General features: G+C 36.7%; 1 protein-coding gene across 1 annotated transcript in view; it reads left to right on the forward strand.

The window, feature by feature from the left end:
• TBC1D5 (TBC1 domain family member 5) overlaps positions 1-22345 on the forward strand; it is a 286376-nt gene that overhangs the window by 97379 nt on the left and 166652 nt on the right. The window contains exon 11 of the mRNA XM_054020011.1: positions 572-744. Within this exon, the coding sequence (XP_053875986.1) occupies positions 572-744 (173 nt within the window). The remainder of the gene's footprint in view (positions 1-571; positions 745-22345) is intronic.

The raw sequence follows: 22345 nt of genomic DNA on the forward strand, positions 1-22345 counted from the left end.
AAGGGTATAAAAGACTTTAAGTACTGTTAGTAGTCTCACAAATGAAAGTTAAGCATGTGCATGAGTGTTTACAGGACCGGGGTCTCAGTTTTCTATGGCAGTGAGCTTCGGATTTATTTCCATTAAAGATATTTTGAAAGCAATTACATGTTTTTTTCCCCTGTAAACTTTCATTAAAATCTAGGACTTTGATTTGTCTGTTGCTTTATTACATTTTTTCATTTATTTATTACTGGACTTTTTAATGCCTGAGAGTAGGAAATCTGCACAGACTTGAGGTTCTGTCATTCTGATGACATTTTTACTCTTTACCAACATGGGAGCATATTGACCAATAGAACGAAGTTAACTTAAAGTGAGGGGCCGATGCCTACAACAGGTTCCCCAGCAGTGGAGTATCAGACACTCCTGCTAGAACCAGAACTCTGAGCTTGGGTAAGATGATTTGCTGAGATGTTTACTTCAGAAGTCAGTGATTACAGGAAAGTAATTACCTCTCATGTACGTCTATACTGACGTTTCATGCAAAGTGTTTTAATAATTAATTTCCTGTTTGTTTTTCTGTCTTTAGGAAAAAGATGCAATGATGACGCCTATACCATTTGCAAGGCCACAGGATTTAGGTCCATCTATTGCTATTGTAACTAAAGTAAACCAGATACAGGATCACCTGCTGAAGAAACATGATATTGAGCTGTACATGCATCTGAACAGGCTAGAAATTGCTCCGCAGATTTATGGACTGTAAGTGTTTATAATGCCTTCTTTACTTTTGTTGCTTGCAATTTGTTTTGTTTTTTTAAATTAGGGAATATTTGCCCCACTTGTTTTAAAACATTAATGTCTTCTGGAATAAAGGGAAATGTGGTTAAGAAAAAGCACTACTTACCTTTGTGTGTATGTGCTTATTCTGCTAACCACACTTCTTAAATGAAAATGCTTTATTGTATGCCTGGAAGTATTCTGAAGTATTTTTGTACAACAGTTTTCTGAAGTCTTTATTTGAAATATTTTTGAGTTGGAATTTCTGGAAAAAAGAGACTTCTAACATCACCCAGCTTCAGTTTTCTAAAATGTAGAAGTTCAGTTTGATTATTCTGTATACATGGGACAGTTGGGAACCCATGTATACAGTTGCCATAAGAGAATATGTTGTAAGTAATGCTGACTAACAATTTTACCTTAAGTTGGGCTCTGTCATGTTGTTTCCTTGGATATGAATATTGCAGATTTATCAAGGTTAGTAGAATATCTGTTTTATACAAATGTTAAGGTTATAGTGTGATCTTTAAAGATGAAGTCTAACTTGAATCTATAGTAAAATGGAAAAAATATTAAGAAAAATACTCATTTAAGATCTAGAGGATAATGGAACTGAGAACAATAAGTAGCTTAGGTTTATAAAGAACAGATTTTATCACACCTGGTTGTTTTTTATTAAATTACCTTCATCTACTAATTTTGTAACATAATATAAATATATTTAGACTTTAGTCAAGTCTTTGATACAATCTCCCGCATAATCTTGCAAAGTTAAGCTAAATGGGCCGTGATATGAACCCTATCACGTAAATTGAAAATTGTCTGAAGGGGCTGCAAACAAGGAAAGGTAAATGACAAGGTGTTAAAATTTGGGGAGAGGGCAGATTATCTAGTTGGGATACCCTATGGGTCTCGTTTTATTTAATAATTTCACTAATGATCTGAAAGAAGAGGTAGACAGTTCTTTACTGAACTTCACAAATCATACTAAATTGGAAAGTGGTATAAGTACCAATGAGGACAGAAAAATAATGCTCACATACCTTGAGAGTTTAGAAATACGGATAGAAAGGAAAATAAGAAACAACTTGGAAGAATACAAACTGATATGTTGGGACAAAACTAATCCATAACACAGATATACACTGGGAAGGCAAAACCTGAAACTCAGTAATGGTGAGGAGTAAACATGGAAGGCAAAGTAGATGTGATTTTTGTGGTGCAATATGGCAACAATAAAAGAGCAATGTGTTCTCAGGTGACACACACAGAGGTAGAAAGAGTGGAGACTTTACGCTTGTGGGATGAAACTTTAAAAAAGGAAAGCTTCAGAGAATATCGAGAAAACTTTCTTGACAGGGAGGTATTAAGCTGTAAAATTATCAGTGGAAGCAGTGAAAGCCCATCAATTAGGACACTTTTAACCTAGGCTGGGCAAAGCTCTACAAAACGTATCCTCGAGAACAAACCAGCATTGGCAAGGGAGTGGACTAGATTTTCTAGCAGATCTGATTCAGTGTGAAGTACTTGAAAAAAGTGAGGAAAAATAATGTGAGCATATTGTAATTATTCTTGCCTCTAGTGCTGTCAGATAGGCACTTTTCTGAATAATGGTTTCCAGTTGTGCACAAGTTGACTGCCTCAGATGCCAAATTTTGTGTTGTGGTTAATGTTTTTTGAGCTAGAGGAGACATTTCTAGTCATTTTAACTATTAGTAGTAATTACTTTACATTTCCAGTTTAAGTAAGGTAACTACATTAAGGGCTCATGAGAGCACTTTGATTAAATTAGTTGCAAAAAGTGTTTACTAACAAAGGGGTTTTGGTTTGGTTTAATATTTAACCATAATTTAAATCTCACAATGCACAACCCTGGGAATATTCTACTAAAGTGGTGCAGGAGCAAGAGGAAGGAGATAAGATAAATAGCAGAATGAAAGGTTTGTAATAAGTAATGGATTTGGGATAGCCAGTTAGAGTCAGTTCGGCAGGCTGTAGGTCTCTTTACAAATACAACATGTCTTTAACTTTTCATACTTTCAGTTTCAGTGGTAGGTGAAGTGACAAATATTTGTTTATAATTTATGTAACTTCATATATTTGCTTTTAACATTTTACATTTAGCAGCAGTCATTCTTCTATTTGTAATGACAGAGAAACTTGTTCTGATCAGGTATCTAGTCAGGATTTTGTGTATGCTTTAATACTAATTCTCAAAAGTTTCTTGCTTGTGTGGCTAATATTCAGAAATGAGACTTGGTTACCTCCTTTTTAAAAAAAAATGTTTACTTGAGCACTAAGTTAGTACAGTACTTGTGGTATGACTAATAATTTTGTTGTTCAGATCAAGCATCTGAATGTTCTGCTTGTTGATTTCTTTATTTAGCGCTAGTTTTATTTGAGACAGCTATCAACAATATCTATGTTTGTCCATACCATATGGCTTGCTGGAATGAGGGACCAGGGATATTTGACCTTGCATTACAAGCTCCATGATATCTTTAGGACAAATTACGTCACAGTGATGAAAATAATTTATGGGAGGAAAGGTTCGTTAGTGGGTTGTGTGTGCTTGCGGTCTTATTCAAATTAAAGGAGTAAAAGTAGAAGGATGGAAATATTTACAATTCACTGTACAGTAACTCCTCACTTAAAGTCATCCCGGTTAATGTTGTTTTGTTGTTACGTTGCTGATCAATTAGGGAACATGCTTGTTTAAAGTTGCGCAATGCTTCTTTTTAACGTTGCTTGGCCAACCGCCTGCTTTGTCCACTGCTTGCAGGAAGAGCAGCCCGTTGCAGCTAGCTGGGGGGGGGGGGGCTTAGAACCAGGGTGGACCAGCAGCCCCCCATCAGCTCCCCGCGCCTCTAAATTCCTTGTGCAGCAGCCGCCCAGCAGGCTACCAATTGCCAGCAGTTCAGCTGTCCCTCCCCCCACTGCCATGTGCTGCTCCTGCCCTCTGCCTTGGAGCTGCTCCTGGGAACCTCCTGCTTGCTGTGCAAGGGAGGGAGGGGGGGAAGTCGAGGCTCATGTCAGGGTATTTCCCCCCCTACTCCTGCCCCCCACTTACCTCTTCTCCATATAGAGCAGGGTGGGGACAGGACAGGGCTCAAGACGGAGAGAGCTTGCTGGCCGCAGCTGCTGTCTCAACTTCCTGATCTTTTTAAAGGCAATGTACTTAGAGTGGTGTTAGCGTACTTAAAGGGGCAATGTGCATCTCTCTCTCCCACACACACAGGGTGTGTCTCTCAGTCTCTGTCTGCCATGCCGTCTCCCCTCCCTCCATTCCTGCTGACTTACATTAACAATGTGATAACGCTTGAGGGCTCAGCCGAGTGCTAGTTCATCATTTAGCAGTAAGGCATTCCCTGGGAAATATCCCACCCTCTTCCACCCTGTAACTTCACCACCTCAACCAAGCTTCACAATCATCATTGCTGTGTGCAGTATTAAATTGTTTTTTTAAAACTTACTCTGTGTGTGTGTGTGTGTGTGTGTATATATATATATATATGTGTGTGTGTAGATAGATAAAAATATATAGTTTTTTGTCTGGTGAAAAAAATTTCCCTGGAACCTAACCCCGCCCCATTTACATTAATTCTTATGGGGAAATTGGATTTGCTTAACATCGTTTTGCTTAAAGTCGCATTTTCAGGAACATAACTACAACGTTAAGCGAGGAGTTACTGTATTCATCTTGTAGCCAGAATAGTGATATTTCTTTGGATTGTATTAAATATACAGAGAATTTGGCCATTAGCGGAAAGGGAGACTGATTTTTTTTTTTTTTTTTTTTTTAATCCACGGCATTGGGACCTGTGTTCCTGTATCCTACCATTGAGAATTGAAGCTGACCAAAAAGAAAACACCATTAGGTGTGATAAGCTAGTTTGCTTTTCATGTCCATTTAGTCTTTTATCTCTCGGATGCCCAAAACAGATGCCAAATGTGGTGGTTTTAATATGGACACGTGTCTACTATGTGAAATGTGACCATCAATTCCTTTCATATAGAGTAGGCACTGCGCATCCTTCAGATAATTTTTCAGCAACTACCAACATGGGCTGGGATTGAATGAGCAAAATAAAAGTAAAAGGCTATTTAACTCCTCATTAACCCCATGAGTTATTTCCCGTGTCTCTGGGGTTTTTAACGCTTTAAATAGTATGTGTCCGGATAAGGCCATTTAACGTTCATGGTGATTCTACACATTGAGTATACAATACAAAATAAATAAATCTGTCTCACTTATGTCTCATTTGACTATTTTGTAGTTGGAAAGTAAAATGTACAAAAATATATTTAAATAAAACTGTAAATTGATTACATTGGTAGTTCAATGACAGGATTCCAGACAATAAACGTCCCCTAAATTTAAAAAAAAAAATTGTTAAATCTGAATAAAAGGATTAGATACTTAGAGAGGTTGACAGATTGAATATTCAGTTTAATTGTAGAATTAGATGGGTTAACGATGATTAATGTCCTAGATTAAATGGTATTTAAATGTTAATTTCTCTGACCCTTACATCTAATTCATGTTAAAGTGCAAAATAATTATTGCAAAACCATTCTGTTGCTTCTTATACAGGCAGTGTTTCCAATGTCAACTTAAAGCCAGGCTGTATTCTCAACTTGAGAATAGGAAATTTTTAAAAAGACAAGGTTTTTAGGGCATTTTCTTCCATTTAAAGTAATTTGTACTAGAGGATTATTTTACATTTCATTTAAAATATGATGAATAAATTAAAAAAGATACTACCACATAATATTTTTACAACTAGTTTGTTTTATGTAATAAGGGTTTCAGAGTGAATTACATATATTAATATTGAACTGAGTGAAATTCTCAAGAAGCTGCATGCAATAACCGCCACCAGGTGATATTAATGTTTATCATATGGATACATAAAAAATAACACACACAAACACAGTGACACATGTCCTGAGTGTAAAAGCTTTCTTTAAGAGAAAATTGACACCATTGGCATATATTTGGAAGTGTCTTCATCATAACACTGAAGGCAGATTACATACCAATATCATATTGGTTAAACAAATTCTGTATAAGCATATCCATACAAATATAAAGCTTGTGTAGAGTTGTTTATAAATATTTCATGACAGTTTTGTCTAAGCACAGAAAAAGCTCTCTTCAGAACAGTATGTGCCAATGTCTTTGCCCCCCCATGGTTCCACTTTATGAAGATCAGTCAGATAGCTAGGATTGCTTGTTGTTGGCACTGCAGTGTGAGGTTCAGATTCAAGCACTGTAGGTTGATATTAGAAGTATATTCCAGTGTAGCCACATGGTAGCAAAAAATATTTTTGATGGAGCATAGTAGTAGCAAGTTTATAGGATAACTTTTGACACCAGTCATTAGCATAGATCAGTAGGTAGCATTAGAAAGGTTGTGTTACAGAAAAGACAACAGCAGCTGTGCAGCTCCACTACTATTTTTATTAGCTGCTTTGCTATGAGCTCTGCTGTAGGGCATCCACCTGTTTCTCTTTCTCTCTCATGCCACCTCAGTACAAGCCAGAATTCTTTCCCCTAATTGTATCACTCTTGGGAGGGAGAAATGAAATTAAAGAATTCATTAATATAGTAAAGGAATATATGTATTACTTATTGCATCCAGGAAAAAAAATTAGCAGTGTGCAACACTGGAGGGGCTAGTCATCACATTAGGAGATAACTTTGATGGTGTCCTGAAAATGTAACCACGGGCATCAGTCCCCTTCAAGGAAAAGCCAGAACACCTCGATTTTTACCTATGCCCTTCATACTTCCCCTCCAAAAAGGAGAGAAATAGTCTATGGCACGGTCCAAACCAATTACGGTTGCTCTGTAGTTTTAATCCACAATGATCAATTAGCTGGACAGCAATTACAATAAAAACAAATTTGATCCACTGTGCAGTTAATAGAGAAGCCACCTAATCTGTCTGTTGGTATTGAAACAAATTCACATATAAAAATCAAGTAATGGTATACTAAAAACTAAGCAAATGCAAACTTTTGTCCAGCAAAGGGAAAATCACATTTCTATGTATTTGGGACTAAATTCTGTCCTAGACTAAGTAAGCACAACTTTCATTGACTTCCTGGGTTGAATTTGTCCTGTAATATTTTACTATTTGAATTAGGCAGAGCTTTGCATGTAAAAGGGAAGCTTTTAGAAAGCGTATTCAGTACTTTATAATCCCTAGTCTGACATACCTGTAGAATGAGTTTATGCTAATTATGCCCAAATGTCTTTCTAGGAAAATTAATAATCCTCTGCCAGTCCCACAGATTAAACCATGTGTAAGTGTAGTTCACAGGGATCTAAGATGGGTTTGGGGGGCGGGAGGAAGCGGGGGGGCTGGATCAGATATTAACTTTAATACCTAAGAGTTTATGGACTTGTTCTGTCAAGCATCTTTTGAATAGCAAAACAGTAGTAGTAAGGAAGTTACAGATGCAGAAGTAAATGTTAAGGTGAGAAGTACATCTGAAGGTCATTTGGAAAGCTGTATTTTATTTTGATATGGGAGGGACTGTCTGAGTAGCTTTTCACTACTTGAAATAAAGGTTGTTTATCTATTCTTGAAGTTGTGTTATATGGTTCCTCACAATCAGTGGATGTAACTAATCTTTGTTTTATGCAAATAAATGTGGGTAATTCCTGAAGCATCACAGTTAAATACCGTATTGGGCAACAAATAAAAGCCAGTTAGTTCTGTAAAATTCATTTCTTTGTTTTTAAACCCAAACTACCTGCTTTTAGTTTTCTTAAATGATTGATATCCTCACTGCTTCTTGGACTTCTCCAAAAGTTGGCAATTCTTTTGATTGAAACAGTGCCTTCTGTTCTTTTACATTTTCTTGTGCTGTTGTGTATTAGACTGGAAATGATAGTCTGATACATTTTAGCTTATATCATCTTTCCCCCACCTTCACAAACTGTATATATTTAGACTTAAGATTTCCTACTGTAGCGTCTGCAATGTTAGAAGCCTACATTATAAAGAGAATGAAAGATTGGGTGAGGAGTGGAAAGTGTTCATCTGTCTTTTATTCTCTTGCTACATAATTATGTGCTGAGATGATAATGAGTAGTACTGGGTGGCTGTGAGGATGGAATGCAGATTTGTCATTATATTGTTCCTTGATGCAGGTGGTGTGCTTCCCGTTTGAAGTACAGGGGAAAGTCTGTATTTGAGGAAGAAGCATAGCAAGAAAGCTTCCATTTTGGCTTTTGTCATAATGTCTTTAAAAACAAACTTGGCAATATGAAACATATCTAAGCATTGTAATCCAGTAGATTTAAGGGGAATGAATAGCTTCTGACGCATGGGCTTGTAGGATGAATTTAATATTCCGAGAGATATGGAAGGGTGCCATAGGTTCAATTTACTGTAATATGAAGATTTAAGCTAACCAACAGTTCTAAAGGCAGAACAGTAAAGGGAGCGAATCCATTAACAGTGAATTCATGAAGCATTGTTTACAGTGTTTATCAGGGTGTCATGAATCAGATATACACTTGTCCTTTGTTAACCTTACTGTATATTTGTGCATTTCAACTGCTTAGATCAATCATTGCTGCTTGCTCTGACTCCTGTTATTTTCTTTCTTTCAAGAAGAGAGGGAATTGCAGTCTAGAAAACTTAGGATAAAAATGAGTAGTAAAAAAGCCACTAGAAAGTGGCTTAAATGACTATTGGGAAAATAATTCTCAGTGTGTATGGGGCTCCAAGTTAGTGTCAGCACCGTGTATACCACTCAGGAATGGACAGTCACTTTTGTATCCTGCTATCAATTTCTTAGATAAAGACCAATACTTTTGAAGACTAAAAGATGAGTCTCTGAGATCCTTTATTCTTTCTAATAAAACATGGGTTTACATGAAAATAGTAATGGTAGATTTAGGGCTAGAACTGCACAAAGAAGAAACAATATGGCAATATACTGCCAACACAATTTAGAGACTGAAGAATTTAAAATTATGTATTTTCATCATACAACTCTGCACCCATGGAGCATGGATAAAAAGCTTGGCTCAGATAAGGTTGATTTTATCCACAACTTCCTTAGAAAAGTATGTGAAATACATAAATCTGTAACATAATGGAGACATCCAGTTAACCAGGTTATTCACCACACTGAACAGCTCCAATGACCAGGACTTTATGAATGTTATGATGAAAGCAAAGAAAACATTCTTCACTTCGTGCATTTCCACAAGACAACATAGTGTTTAATGTTACAACAGGTGTGATTCAAATGAGACATCTGCCACTGGCATGCTAAATTTTCCTTCGCAATTCACTTGTCCAAAGCTATCTATAAAGCTTAGAACTTATAGAATCATCTGGAAACAGAATTTGACTGCCCATTTGTTATGCAGTACTTCTTGCAGGAAGCATATTACTCCCTTGCCCTGATGCAGAGGGCCTTAAGAGGCAATTGTATTGATGATCAAGGACAGCAAACCATTGTATCTTTCAAAGACTATTGACAGAATGATCTGTTAGATGAACAGTACTCCTCTTCAGACCTATTTAAAATCAAACTGTTCCAAGAGGGTGGGCCAATGAAATTACTAGCTTTTGTCCCAAATGGCGTTGGTACTTCTGACTTCATTATGTTCATGATGAGGTTCTCAAAACCACACTCAGAAATACAGATCCAGAAGATAGCCTGCTGTGTGCAAAGCCAGAAGTCTCCCTAGGACATTCCCGTATACGTCCTGGTGGCCAAGTAATTAGGAAGTAGCCCAGAAGTGGTGTTTGTGTGGGAATTTAGGTCACCCAGAACAATCAGTCTTAGTCATTGCTGTGAAAACAAGTATCAAAAAGGAAAGGAGCAAGGTTAACTCAGATTGAGAGGCATCATGAAGGCCTATCCACCAAAACTATCCCCATCTTAATTCTTTCCTGGGACTCTCACACAAAGTAAGGCTCAAAAGAATCATTTTATACATCTGATACCTCCTTTAACTCCTGGAAATGATGGTCTCCATCAGCTATTAAGAATGATAATATCATGTATGGAAGTCCTCTAGTTGGACCTGACCAGGGGAACAAGAAATAGTCTTTCTATCCCCATCTTAATTCTTTCCTGGGACTCTCACACAAAGTAAGGCTCAAAAGAATCATTTTATACATCTGATACCTCCTTTAACTCCTGGAAATGATGGTCTCCATCAGCTATTAAGAATGATAATATCATGTATGGAAGTCCTCTAGTTGGACCTGACCAGGGGAACAAGAAATAGTCTTTCTATTCCCATTGGTCCTTTGCTCTCTGGAATAATGGAGTTCAGATAGACCCATAATGCAGTGAATCCCACTAACACACCATCCAGAGAAATTATAACAGACAAGTGTCTGGAACTATCATGAGGGCACACTCAGCTCAAAGAATGTGGTCCAAACAGATATCAAAACATTGTGCAACACCTGGACTAACTTTCATATGATATTATCCAGTGGAGATGTTAATGTTGTTTAGGTTAGATACTGAAAACACTGTGTTATTATGGTGGCTTTGGGAAAGCAATTGGAAATGATATAGCCCTCTTGATTTCAGGTACATGTCCATCATTTATTATCACCGTGTGAAGGTCTGCTTAGATACTCAACTGTTTTTAAATTATCAAATAACAGGTCTCATAGTCTCTGATTTTCCATCTGAGTCAGTCTGTTCAAAAGATAGCAAAAAAGAAAAGATTGCAGGGGAGATTTGTGCCTGTCTTTAGTCCTAGGGCAGACTGACTGCAGTGCACGATATGTGGGGCTGAGCTGTAAGTCCATTCAGAAGCTTAAGCTAATGCAGAATGTGGTGGCCCATGTTAGTGCTGTTTCTTGCTGTGAGAGTATGACACCAGTGTTCTATGATCTCACTGTTAGCTTCCAGGGGAAGTTTAAAGTATTGGTTCTGACCTGTGTAATGGCCTTAGGGCCTGCTTATCAGAGAGACTATTTTCTCCCTATGTGACTGCTCTTCCCTGAGCAGAAATTATGTGGTATTTTGTACTACAGTACAATACTTTAGAAAGGACATGTATGAATATTTTTTTGGTCATTAAACTTCCTATCAGTGAAGTAAGCTTTCCTAATAGACATTACTTCCTCAAGGAGATTATCTGAACTCTAGATGTCAGTGGATAGCAAATCAGACATAAGTTTGCTCTATGCAGTGTTGTTGTAGCCATGTTGGTACCAGGATATTAGGGAAACAAGGTAGGTGAAATAATAATTCCTCACCCACCTTGTGTGTCTAATGCATTTGCTCTGTAATAAGAACAAAAAAGGTCTAAACAGTTTCAGGCTGCATACTTAGAAGCATCACAGCTTCAGAATCACATTTCTGGTGCAAACAGACCTGAAATATTTCTTTCAGTTGTGAGCATCACGTTACCAGAAAGGACATGCAGGAGAATGCAGGAGAAAAACAGACTCTGGGATTTTAAGTGGTAGGCTGCAACTTTAGTAACGTAACAGTGGGGAGGGGAGGTGTATGCCCACTCATCTCAAATATCAGGCATTTAACTAGGTCTAGTGCCAGGTTACAGACCTTCATCCATATAACCAATAACCCTGCATAGACCCTTTGGCCTATCCTCCAGGCCTCAGCTCACTTTTGAGTCCACATATTTTCCCATCCCTGTGAAGTTGGTAAAGAGTACGAAGGGGGACTTTGGTCTATGAAGACTTCAGGTCTCCCCTTCTCCTTACAAGCACAGGGTACCCCAGTGAAAATGCTGAGTCTTATTTACCTGTTTTACTTGTATCCTCACTGGACACCAGGCATCAGCTGCAACAAACTACAAATTCCTGTATTAGCTCTTAGTATTAGACTTCTAAATCCTAGTCTTCTTTACCCCAATCATGCCTTCATAATGCTGCAAGGAAGGTGAAAACCCCTCCATACATCAGCCAATTTGGCCCAATATAAAAAAATTTCCTTCCTGATCTCCAAAACAGGAAATTGTTCACCCCTACAGCAACCTGGAAATGCAGCTCACAGGGTAGGCTTATTGGAAGAGAGGTCAAGGCAGCTGAAGAAGCAAAGGGCTCCTGCAATCTGAGGAAAAGTTTAAATTGTTGGAACGGGAAGCACGGGGGCCAATCAGCTCCAGCATTTTGGGGCATGCATTCTCCTTTCCCCGAGAACAGTTCATCCCCTTCTCCGGTCCAAGGGTCCGGTCCAGTCGTTGAGCTGTGGGGGGTTTCAGGCATGGGCTCCCCCCCAGCGCACACCTGCCTTTCATGGATAATGCAGTCTCCCTGTGCTTGAACCAAATGTGTGTATCTCCCCTTCTGAGATGAGGTGGGGAAGAATGGAAAAATGGAGGGAGTTCTGCAAAGAAAATAAAAATGATTAGAAGCTCATGGAATTGACTTGACTGGAAAGAATAGTATGTGAATGCTAAGCAGTGACATAGCACGAATGTTAGAAAGGTGTAAACATCAAGGAGGGAGAGAAAGTATTCAGGATCGCACATGAGCCCAAAACTGCATGGGTGCTGAGTTCCCTCAACCCTCCATTGACTAAACTAGGAGTTGAAGGTGCTCCTCACCTCAGAGGAGATTCATTCACTGCAGCATCAGGCACGTAATCAGGAGTAATTGTATTAAATTAGAAAATGGAGAAAAAGTTAGGTTCAACTCTCAAGTTAGAAAAAACTTCCTGACTATAAGATCTGTTAGACTGTGGAATAGTCTCCCAAGGGAATTGATGAAAGTTCATCATATGAAACATTTAAGAATAGATTGGAAAAAAATAAATGCAGAGGGAAACATGCTGCACTGGTTGATGAGTGCACTAGATCACTTACTAGGTCTGTTTCATTTCTAACTTGTATGACGCTAGGAAAATTCAAAAGTTGAAAAATAATAAAGAGCAGAGCTCTTGTAAATAATACTTTAGCCTTATTAAAAAAGTAAGCCAATAAATAAGATAAGTGAGTACTGTAATCTTAATAGCTAATAAACTGGCAAATTATAATTCCATAATATAGAGCCCAATAGGAAGACTGTTGTATGACTGCAGTCGGTTAATATTTTTTGCATTGCATATTGGTGAGTGGAATAATCATGCATCATTGTGAACACTGAGAGAGTGAGAGGAAGAACTCTGCTCTGAAAGCAGTATCATAAATTTGTGCTGACATTTAGAATGGGTGTGTTACATTAACTTTCACTGAACTTGTGAAAGATCCTATCTCAACATCCGCAGGAGTTGTACAAACTTCAGTGAAAAAGCTTTTGTTCTTGCAAAGCTGGGGCTCAAGAGCTTTCACCTTGAGTATCTTTTCTGTTGCTGATGTATGCTGGATCAAGAATTTTCAAAAGCATCTTAGGAAATGTTAACGTAGGGGAGCCATGTTCTAAGAGCAAAAGCCACGAACATAGTTCAAAGAACCAGGTCAGTCTACAATAGGACGGGTAAGTGAAGGGGGCCAGATATTTTCCTGACGTTTGATGACTCATTCATTGTAACATTCACAATGACCTAATCAGACAACAGAAAAGGTGGATGGTTAAAACAGAAATTTTGCAGGCATACAAAACTCTTAATTTCTAGAAATGTCAACAACAATGTCATATCCAAGTAGTGTGTGCAATATACACTGAACACTAGAAAGGGTAATGGGACCTTTGATGACGTTTTCAATTCTAGATGTTATTCAGCGTATTTAATTTGTAGAGTCACTTCTTTAAAAATAAATTATTTTAAAAGTAGTTTTAATTCTCCATTTTATCATTTCAGTTACACTAGTGAGGACAACTTTCATTTTGAGGCAATGTCACATCCAGCATATGAAAGCATTTAGTCGTGCATCATGCTTCACTATTCATCTGAGGGGTGCTGCTGTCCCACTGAAACACATGCCCTAATGTCTTCTGTGTTTAAAATACACTTTTACATGATAGATCTGTGCTGCAGTTTTCAGCATGCCCTGTGATGTCACAAACCAGCTGTGTTGCATTACACTTAAACGGTATTAAACCTTTACATTTTAAATTAATATATTTCTTTTCCATGATATAAATAGAATACATAATAAGCATCTGTGGGATATGCAATTAATGTCACTTGTGAGGAAAAACCTTCATGATGCACTTGGGCTTTGGCACTCTTAAATTATGAGCTCTTTACTACACTCGTGGGATAAATTCCATATCCCCCAGATGCTTATTATGTATCTTCTATGTCCCTTAATTCCTATTAGCTGGATTAGCAGTTGTTGTGATGTTGAGGTTTATGGTAATTTAACTGGGATTGTTCTCTGTGATCAATACATAAACTTTAAAAGTTTAGTGATTTTATTCTGTCAATTCCAACATGTGCAGTGTGTCACTAATTGTTACCTGCACATACAGGAAACCTTTGGTCATATGTGAATATTTTTGCGCTGTGCTATGTTCAAAATAATAATAAGCAGTATGCAAATCTAAATATATAATGTAAAAATGACTAGAGTGACAATACATATACTGTTATTCTGGTGAGAATTCTTTGAGAGGAAAAATTCATATGTTAAAATGATAACATAGTTACACAAATTTTAAGTCCTAATGTTGACTCACATCACCATAGTATATCAGTGCCCGTCCGTTACATAATAGCTGTATATTTCTTTTTTAAGAAAAAGCAAAGTATTTAAATAGGAAAGAATGAGTTGGATTGCACAGATTTTACTTCTGAAAGCAAAAGGAAAAAGGGTATGTGTTTGATCCTAAGACTCCCCGGTCTTTGTTCTTTAAGTTTATTACTCTTCTAGGCACAGCCATTGTCAAAAGGGCTTGTCAGATTTGTACAAAATGTCACATATTAGTTACCAGCTCAAGAGCAAATAAGATTGTAACAGGACTCAATAAAGCTCTGTGATTAATTGTTATATATTCTAATTCATGCCTATTATATTTTATCTAATTTAATAAAAGTCTAAAATGATGATTAATCCTTTCACAGCAGCAATTGCTGGTTCATCCATTACATGTGCAAACTGAATTCCACTCCCAAGGAGTTAACTACTATTTTGAACTTAGTGTGAAAAATGCCATTATCAATTTCATTAACCTGATCATCAAATTTTAAAAAGTCAACTAATAAAATCCATTACCACACATCACGCATCGAAGATTAAAAACTGGTCCTTAGTGGCCAGGAATAGTCAGAATTAAATTCCCGCAACATATGTTTAAAGTGCTCATGTGACGTTATTGTATCTGAAATTATCAGAATGTTATGTTTATTAACCCAAGGGAATTAAGATTCTTGTTTCGTGAAAAATGTAGCATGCATATTAAATTGATCATTAAGTCAGAGCCTATCAATATATATGCGGCTGTTATATATAGATATTTGATTAACATACTGATCATGAGAAATTTTTTGCACTTACGGTTGCATCTCTTTGCTTGTCCTCCTTGGATAACATTGAAGAAATAAATGTCTATCTATCAATGCCTCCACTTGGCTGCCTTTTTATAAAGGAGACTCCAATGTGATCTAGACTTAAACATTGCAGAAAGCAATCCTTCTGGAGGGAAGCTTGCATGGTGGATGCTTCCATTGTATCAATGCTATAACTAATAAAACTTCAGCTTCTTTGAGGCATGTTTCCAGATATGTGCTGTACTTTATCCCTCACTACTTGTTGGCCAGTCCATAGTCAACAGCTTTACTGCTCTACAGTCTGAGTAGAGGAACGGTTTCAAAAGTGCACAGCTGTTAAGAATTTTATACTTGATTACCCTTTATCAAATTTTGGTTGTTCAGGTGTAGGGAAAGCAGTGACCGTTCAGTAAAATAACTAATGATTACCCCAAATAACGAGTCAACAAATTCAGAAGAAACAAGACCTACACAGCAGTGAAGATGGAAAAATATCTTTAAAGGATTTTCTCAATGTCAATTGAGGCCCAAACTTTTAGTTTTTTAAAAACGAATTTCTGAAAAGTCCATTTCATCAATAGAAATTGAGTTTATTTTCATTTAAATGAAAACAGTTCATTGTATTAAACCCCTACATTACAAAAACCAACTACAGTATGAGAACCAGAAAATGAAACTGACTATAAACAAAAATGAAACTGGCAGGTCTAGTTCTATTGTCAAGATGAATGAAATGCAAAAGTAAACTAACACCATAGCAGGGTTAAAATAAATGTTCAATAAATCTTTATAAGTAGTATGTTATGGAAAATACAATAATTTTAAAACTTAACAATGTATCTTTTATTCAAATACTTATTTGTTGATTTTAAACATTTGCAAGACTAGGATGTATTTTCTGTGACTTCTTCAAGAACCTCTCACTACAATATATAAATAAATATAGTGTATTAATTCGACAGGTATGTTGGGTCTGTACAGTCCTGCCAGACTAGTGATTTTAAGTTGATCGTTGCTGATCCTTTTATCACAGATGTCTAGAAAGGGTTTTTGTTTATACTGTACTATAGACTTTTACAAAGCATATTTGAACTTAGGCCATAGTGCCCCTGTAGCCATCCCCTGAAACTCTGCCCACAATTCTGTCACTTTGAAAACTCATCCAATTAAATTGCTTCCAAGCAGTTTCCTAGGTAACAAACACACTGTCACAGTAAGAGGACTACCACACATTAGAAAAAACAAAAACAAATGGCACAATTTCCAGTTTTTCAATACGTTTGAATTCTAAATTGTTACCAAAAGATAAATATTTAAAATTAGTGTATTTAATGTACTATAAAAACAAATGGAAAATAGGTACTTGTGACATAATGCTTTTATCCCTACCCATTCATTAGGAAGGAATTATATAACAGATTATTGCAAAATATAGCCCCTTGCTTGACTCCAAAAATAATGGTTAAAAGTAGCTTCCGATTCTGTGCCTTACAGTACTCTGTTAGGTTTACATATGTAGAGACTCTATATAAACTGTTGGTATGAAGATATTGTCGTCTTATGACATTTTCTTGCCAGTCAAAGTGCCTACTAGTACCCATTGTCCCTAACATAAACAATTCACAAAGGGGAACAAACTAATATGAAAATTCTAAGGTTTTTACAACCCCCCCCCCCACTCATCATTATTTATTTTATATTGCCCAAAAATGTACTAAATGTGTTGAAGCAAACATAAAAATGTGAGGTCTGTCCCTGAAAGAGCTTCATCTTCCATGCTTCACACTGAATGGAAGCATGGCGGGCTTCTGGCAATGCTTCTGTCAGTGACTGGGCTGAGGGCTGTGTTTTGTGCCTCCTCCAAGGGGACTCTGAGTACACGGCTCAGAGCACTGTGCAGGAGGTTCTTAGCACCCTGATGCATGCTGGGCTTTATCGTGATTTTAATCCATAGTGCAGGTGTAACAGAATACTCTGCTGCTTAGTGTGGCTTCACCCTGGATCGTCTCCCATTTTCTTGTTTTACCCGCTTTATCCATGTGACCCCTCTGTGAGCAGATGTTTTATAGAGGTTGCTGATGCAGGTACGTAGGGTGGGAGGATGTCTGCTTAGCCACATTTCTCCTTTCCCCTTCCTTCTTTCCCATCTAGGTTTTCTCCCCTCTGCTTCATAGGAGCCCTATATCATTTCTATTGACAAAAGTGTCACTTACAGAAATGATGTTTCAGGATATTAGATCAGATTACCCACCAAAGGTGAATTATCTGTTTTTAGATTTTCATGTATTAGGTTTCTCAATATTAGATACACTCACTCGTATTGCGAGAGTGTTGATTTTCAGGTATTGGGAAAGAAAGGGGATTAGGAGAATACTTAACTCATAGATGGACCAAAAATATAAAAAGTTAATGATTTCAAACATTAGCTTTAAACACTTTTTTTAAAAAAAAACTACATTTTAGTCTACAAAATTCAGACAGTTGTGAAATCTTGATCTTTTAACACTGCATTGACTAACTTTCTTTTGAAATTGATCTGCTTTGCTGACTAAAATGTTTGGTTTAGGACAATGTTTTCTTTTTAATAAAATGTGTTTTAAGTTACCTTATTTTAATACCTTTTTTGGCACACCTCCGAGGAGAGCAACTTAAACATTTTCCTCACTGTGTTCAAGGGTGTATGTATATGATGTCTATACTGTGCTAAATTTTGAGACTACTATTGCCCCATAGATTTGAATAATAGCCAACAAGGTATTACTAGGACCAAAAATGTGCTCTAACTGCTAAATCATTTTTAAACCCCAGGGAAAACTAGTATCTAAACCTCATTGAATATATGTTTTATATTAATTGTCACAGGGGTAGAGAAGAGCAGCTCCACTTTTTCCATTTTAAAATAAACAACACATGGCAGCATGCTGTACCTGTGCCTTTCTGGTGGCCCTATTATAACTTTAAGCTTTCTCTTCATGAAAATGCCAGATTTTCAGAGATGCTGAGCACTCAGAGTGCCTATTAAAGTTACATGTGCTGCCATTTTGGGTTTGGCTTGGTTTCCTACCTGTGACACAACGCCCTTCTACCCTATTCTGAAGTAATTTTGGCATTTCCTGTAGAACAACTTGTAATGGGTTTCTTCAGGGCTCAAATGTACCCTTGGGATCCTCTTTCCTAGCTACTGATTTACTTCACAAGAGATGTCATTTGTACTAAAAGGGTTTCTGAGGTACCTCTGAGACTCCAAAGTGCCAGTTCACCTGGTACCTTTTTTATTTTTTTAAACTGCTACGGTTTCTGGCAGCAGTCCCACAATCTGCAAAACCATTGGTACATACTGTTCACAGAAACAAACCAAATCATTGTCAGAAAAGAAGTTAGCACACTGAACATGTTGATGGTGAGATGAGGTGAGGCTTGCAAAATGGTAGCACATTGGAAAAACTGAGCAGAATGATAGGAATGTGGGGTAGAGGCATGGGAGGAAGGGAAGTAAGACCCCACCTCACTGGATTGCTAAACTTAGTCTGCTTGGCTGAAACCAGTTTTTTTTCCTCCTTATATTTCAGTCAGTGAATTATGCAAGAGGGTTTGTCACATGACCAATCACAGTCAATTGGAATGTCTGACAATCTAAGGATGAAATAAATATCTACTGCCTGTACCTGAATTGGGGGTGGGGGTGGGCATGTACGTGTGAGTATAATAAATACAGTGCACATTTTAAACACAATATAGGTTTCCATAGACTGTGTGTGTTTGTAGCTATGGATAAGTTCTCACATACACAGATTTTATTTTAAAAATAAATATTATACTGTTTAGCTAACTCCTGAGTAACAGAATGGCAAAAATATCTAGTTAAACTGGTTTCTGTGGGGTTTTATTCTTTTTTCCCTGTTTCCTCCAGTTGTAAAAATTATAGTGATTACACATCATAAAGCCTATCTGTAATAAAACGCATCAGCTGGCCAAGGTTTTCATCGCTCACTCAATAATCCATTAATACAGCAACGCTGCCCAGGCATCTTTATAATACCAACTCGGAGGTAATTTTAATCAGCTAGACCAGCTGGTATTTAACAGCAGCTGCTGGAGACGCCACAAATATACTCAATAGCTGACATCTTTATTTGCAGTTTTTCAAGGGGAGAAGAGATCCTCCTGTGGTTACTTATATTAAGCATTAACAACAACAAAAAAGTATTGGGTATCAGAGGATTATACCTGAATGGGGGAGGGGAAGGGTTTATACAAAAAATAAAAATGGTAGATTCTTGGAGATAGAGAGGTTTTTGCATGAAGTCTTCTCCATAAGCAAAAATACATGCTGGCTTTGTTGGAGTTGAGAACCTTTTCCTGGTACATTTACACTAATCTCAGACATAATTTACAGCATAAAATATATTCTGCAGTACTGCATCATTCTGTTTTACTGAAGCTTTCCTGTCTTTTTGTAATATAAATGTGATAAATAGTGTTCTTGCTAGAAAAAGTGATGCTTGCTTCCATGTGTTCAGTTTTAGCCGATGCATACCATCTTTTTTGTTCCCTGTTTTGTTTTAGTGAGTCAATATACAGTGTGTGTGTGTATCTGTACTTAAACGTGTGTGTGTATATAAATATATATAGTTTGTTTATACATTTGTACTTCTCATCTTCTCTGTAAGGGTAGTGATAAATTTAACATTGCGCACTACGCAGTAGTAAATGTGGAATACCATTTCACATGGGGTGAGATGTTAGGGGGAAACAAGCAGAGGCAACATGAAGTTAACAGTCACAAACACATTATAAATAAAAATTTAATTACACTTGGGGGAGCTTGGCTTACAAAGCTCAAAAATCCATAATGGAGCTTGCTGGTAATAAAGGCCTGATCTGTTTGTTAAACTCCAGTATTCCCATTCTCCAGTACCTCTTCTTTTATATAAAGCATCAACTTCTGAGTACCAGTTTGCTAAAAGAACTGATTTCATTAGTAGTTTCTTCTGCCAGATAGAGAATTTCATATTTCTCTATTAAAAAAACAGTTATGACTCTTAGGTGGGGAAGGAGGGGTACAGTAAACAATGTAAGGAGAACTGTTTTCTTTGATTATTTATGTATGATGTGGTATAGCTGATGAATTTAATGCTTAATATGAATTTTACTTGTTGGAAATAGTTTCTAGTTTCTATTTTGTGCGTATGTATGTGTATGTGCAATGTCTAATGTAATGTCCTCTTCATAATGAAGACCTAGGCGGATGCATGGAATAATTTCAATTGAGTTATGCACCTTGAAATACAGAAGTAGTAAATTTGTTAGAGGCATAGGTTTAATACCAGGGACCCATATTTTCCTTGCGCTGATATTTTCCTTCTAAGATGAATATTTCAGAACGAAAAGAAGTAACAAGAGAGAAGACAAACTCGAATACATATTTATTAAAGATGAACCAAATTTCTGGTGAAACCAGTCATTTGAAGGTACTTTCAGTTATTAGTGCCAGTGAGTCACTTCTTTATAGCCAAATAGGGATCTGTCCTGTTTGAGACTATGAATAAATACTTAAAATTAAAATCCAGTGACAGAATGGATTACTGAGATTGCAATTTGACTAAAAATATACTTAGCAAGCATATTTTCTCGTATTTGCAGTGAAAAGAGTCTGTTTAAGTTTGTTTATTGTGTTTGACAACAGACAGTTTGATATATTGCTGGGCACAGCGGTAGGTTGGACTTGAGTGGTATTAGCTCTCAGTGTTTTGATTAATGGTAATTGTTTTGATGAAAAGGCATGTTTTACGTACAACTCATAGTTCTGGAAAACAGAAGTCAACTTGTAACATCTGTAATTACTATTCTGAGCTAGCATATAAAAAGAGCCCGGAGAACATGCAAGCGAAGCACAGCAGGGTTTTTGTGTGTGTTTATTTTGCATTGTGTTGCATTTACACACTGTTCCTCGTGTCAGAAAATAAATCTTGGCATATTGCTCTTTCGTTGAACATTATGATGTGCTTTGTGACACCGTTCTGAATCACAAAGCCTAGTTTGAATCTTGTAATGGTTAAATTTTACCTATCTGTTCAATCAACAAAAAAGAAGCTAGAGAACCTTGATATTCTTCAGGCAAGAAATATAAACGTGTTCATCCTTTCGGAGTCTGGTTTCTTTTGTTAGAAAAACACTGCTTTACCCCATTGTCAGAATGTATATTCTAATTTTCTAATTTTTTGTTTGGAAAATATTTCATAGTCTTTGTGCATCATGAAAAATGAAATAGTTGATCATTTTTGTTCTTCAGTAAATAAAAGATTGCAATGATAGCTTCAGATTCAAGCCAATATCAGCTTTGTAAGAGGATGTCAAACTCTTATTGCTAATATCTTTCATGTATATAGTGCTTTTTATGCAGAAGAATGCTGATTTCTAGAAAATGTAGATTTTAAGCCAAAAATACAATTAAAAATATATCTCCTTGTCCCTGCATGTTAGCTTCGAAGTGCTCTTCGTCAGCTTCACAGTCAACGCCAAAAAATCTCTCTCCCATTTTTAGGATGCAAAAAGTATCATGAAATGAATACACTGGGAGTACTGTAAACCATCTTTAGAAGATGAGAACATTAGTTTTACAGGTTCCTTATTTTATTACAGGCTTTCTTCTCATATTTAATATTTTGCAACACATTCTAAAAGAAGAAATGAACAGATAGTGCTTTTCTCTATCTGAAACATGTAGGGGCATCAAAACCTACCTGAATTGTCCCCTAGACAGTATTAAAAAGAAAGCAGTAATATCGACATTGTAGAGGGAGGCAACTAGATTTCTAAGTCTGGTGCCAATGTTTGTAGTCAACAATGAGACATAAAAAAAAAAAATTGTAGTCCGTGTTGATAATAGCAGGATTTGAGGTTTATATTATTAGAGCTAGCCTAAAAATATTAGCACACAACTCGTGTATAGCCTTTATATAAGCTATGCTCTATTATATATTTGGGGGGAAAATAAAATCTGTAAAGCATGAAATTGTGGTGTTACAAAATGATTATTTCTAAAAGTGAATTATCTCATTCTATAGTAGAACTAGCTTGGATTGCGCTGTTAGAAGTCAGGTGGTTTATTTCTGAGCAAAATACCAATTAATAAATGAATGCTTTAATACACACAAAACCCAGGACATGAAAATAATACTAT

Source organism: Malaclemys terrapin, chromosome 2, assembly GCF_027887155.1.
Source record: "Malaclemys terrapin pileata isolate rMalTer1 chromosome 2, rMalTer1.hap1, whole genome shotgun sequence".
NCBI classification, from domain to species: Eukaryota; Metazoa; Chordata; order Testudines; family Emydidae; genus Malaclemys; species Malaclemys terrapin.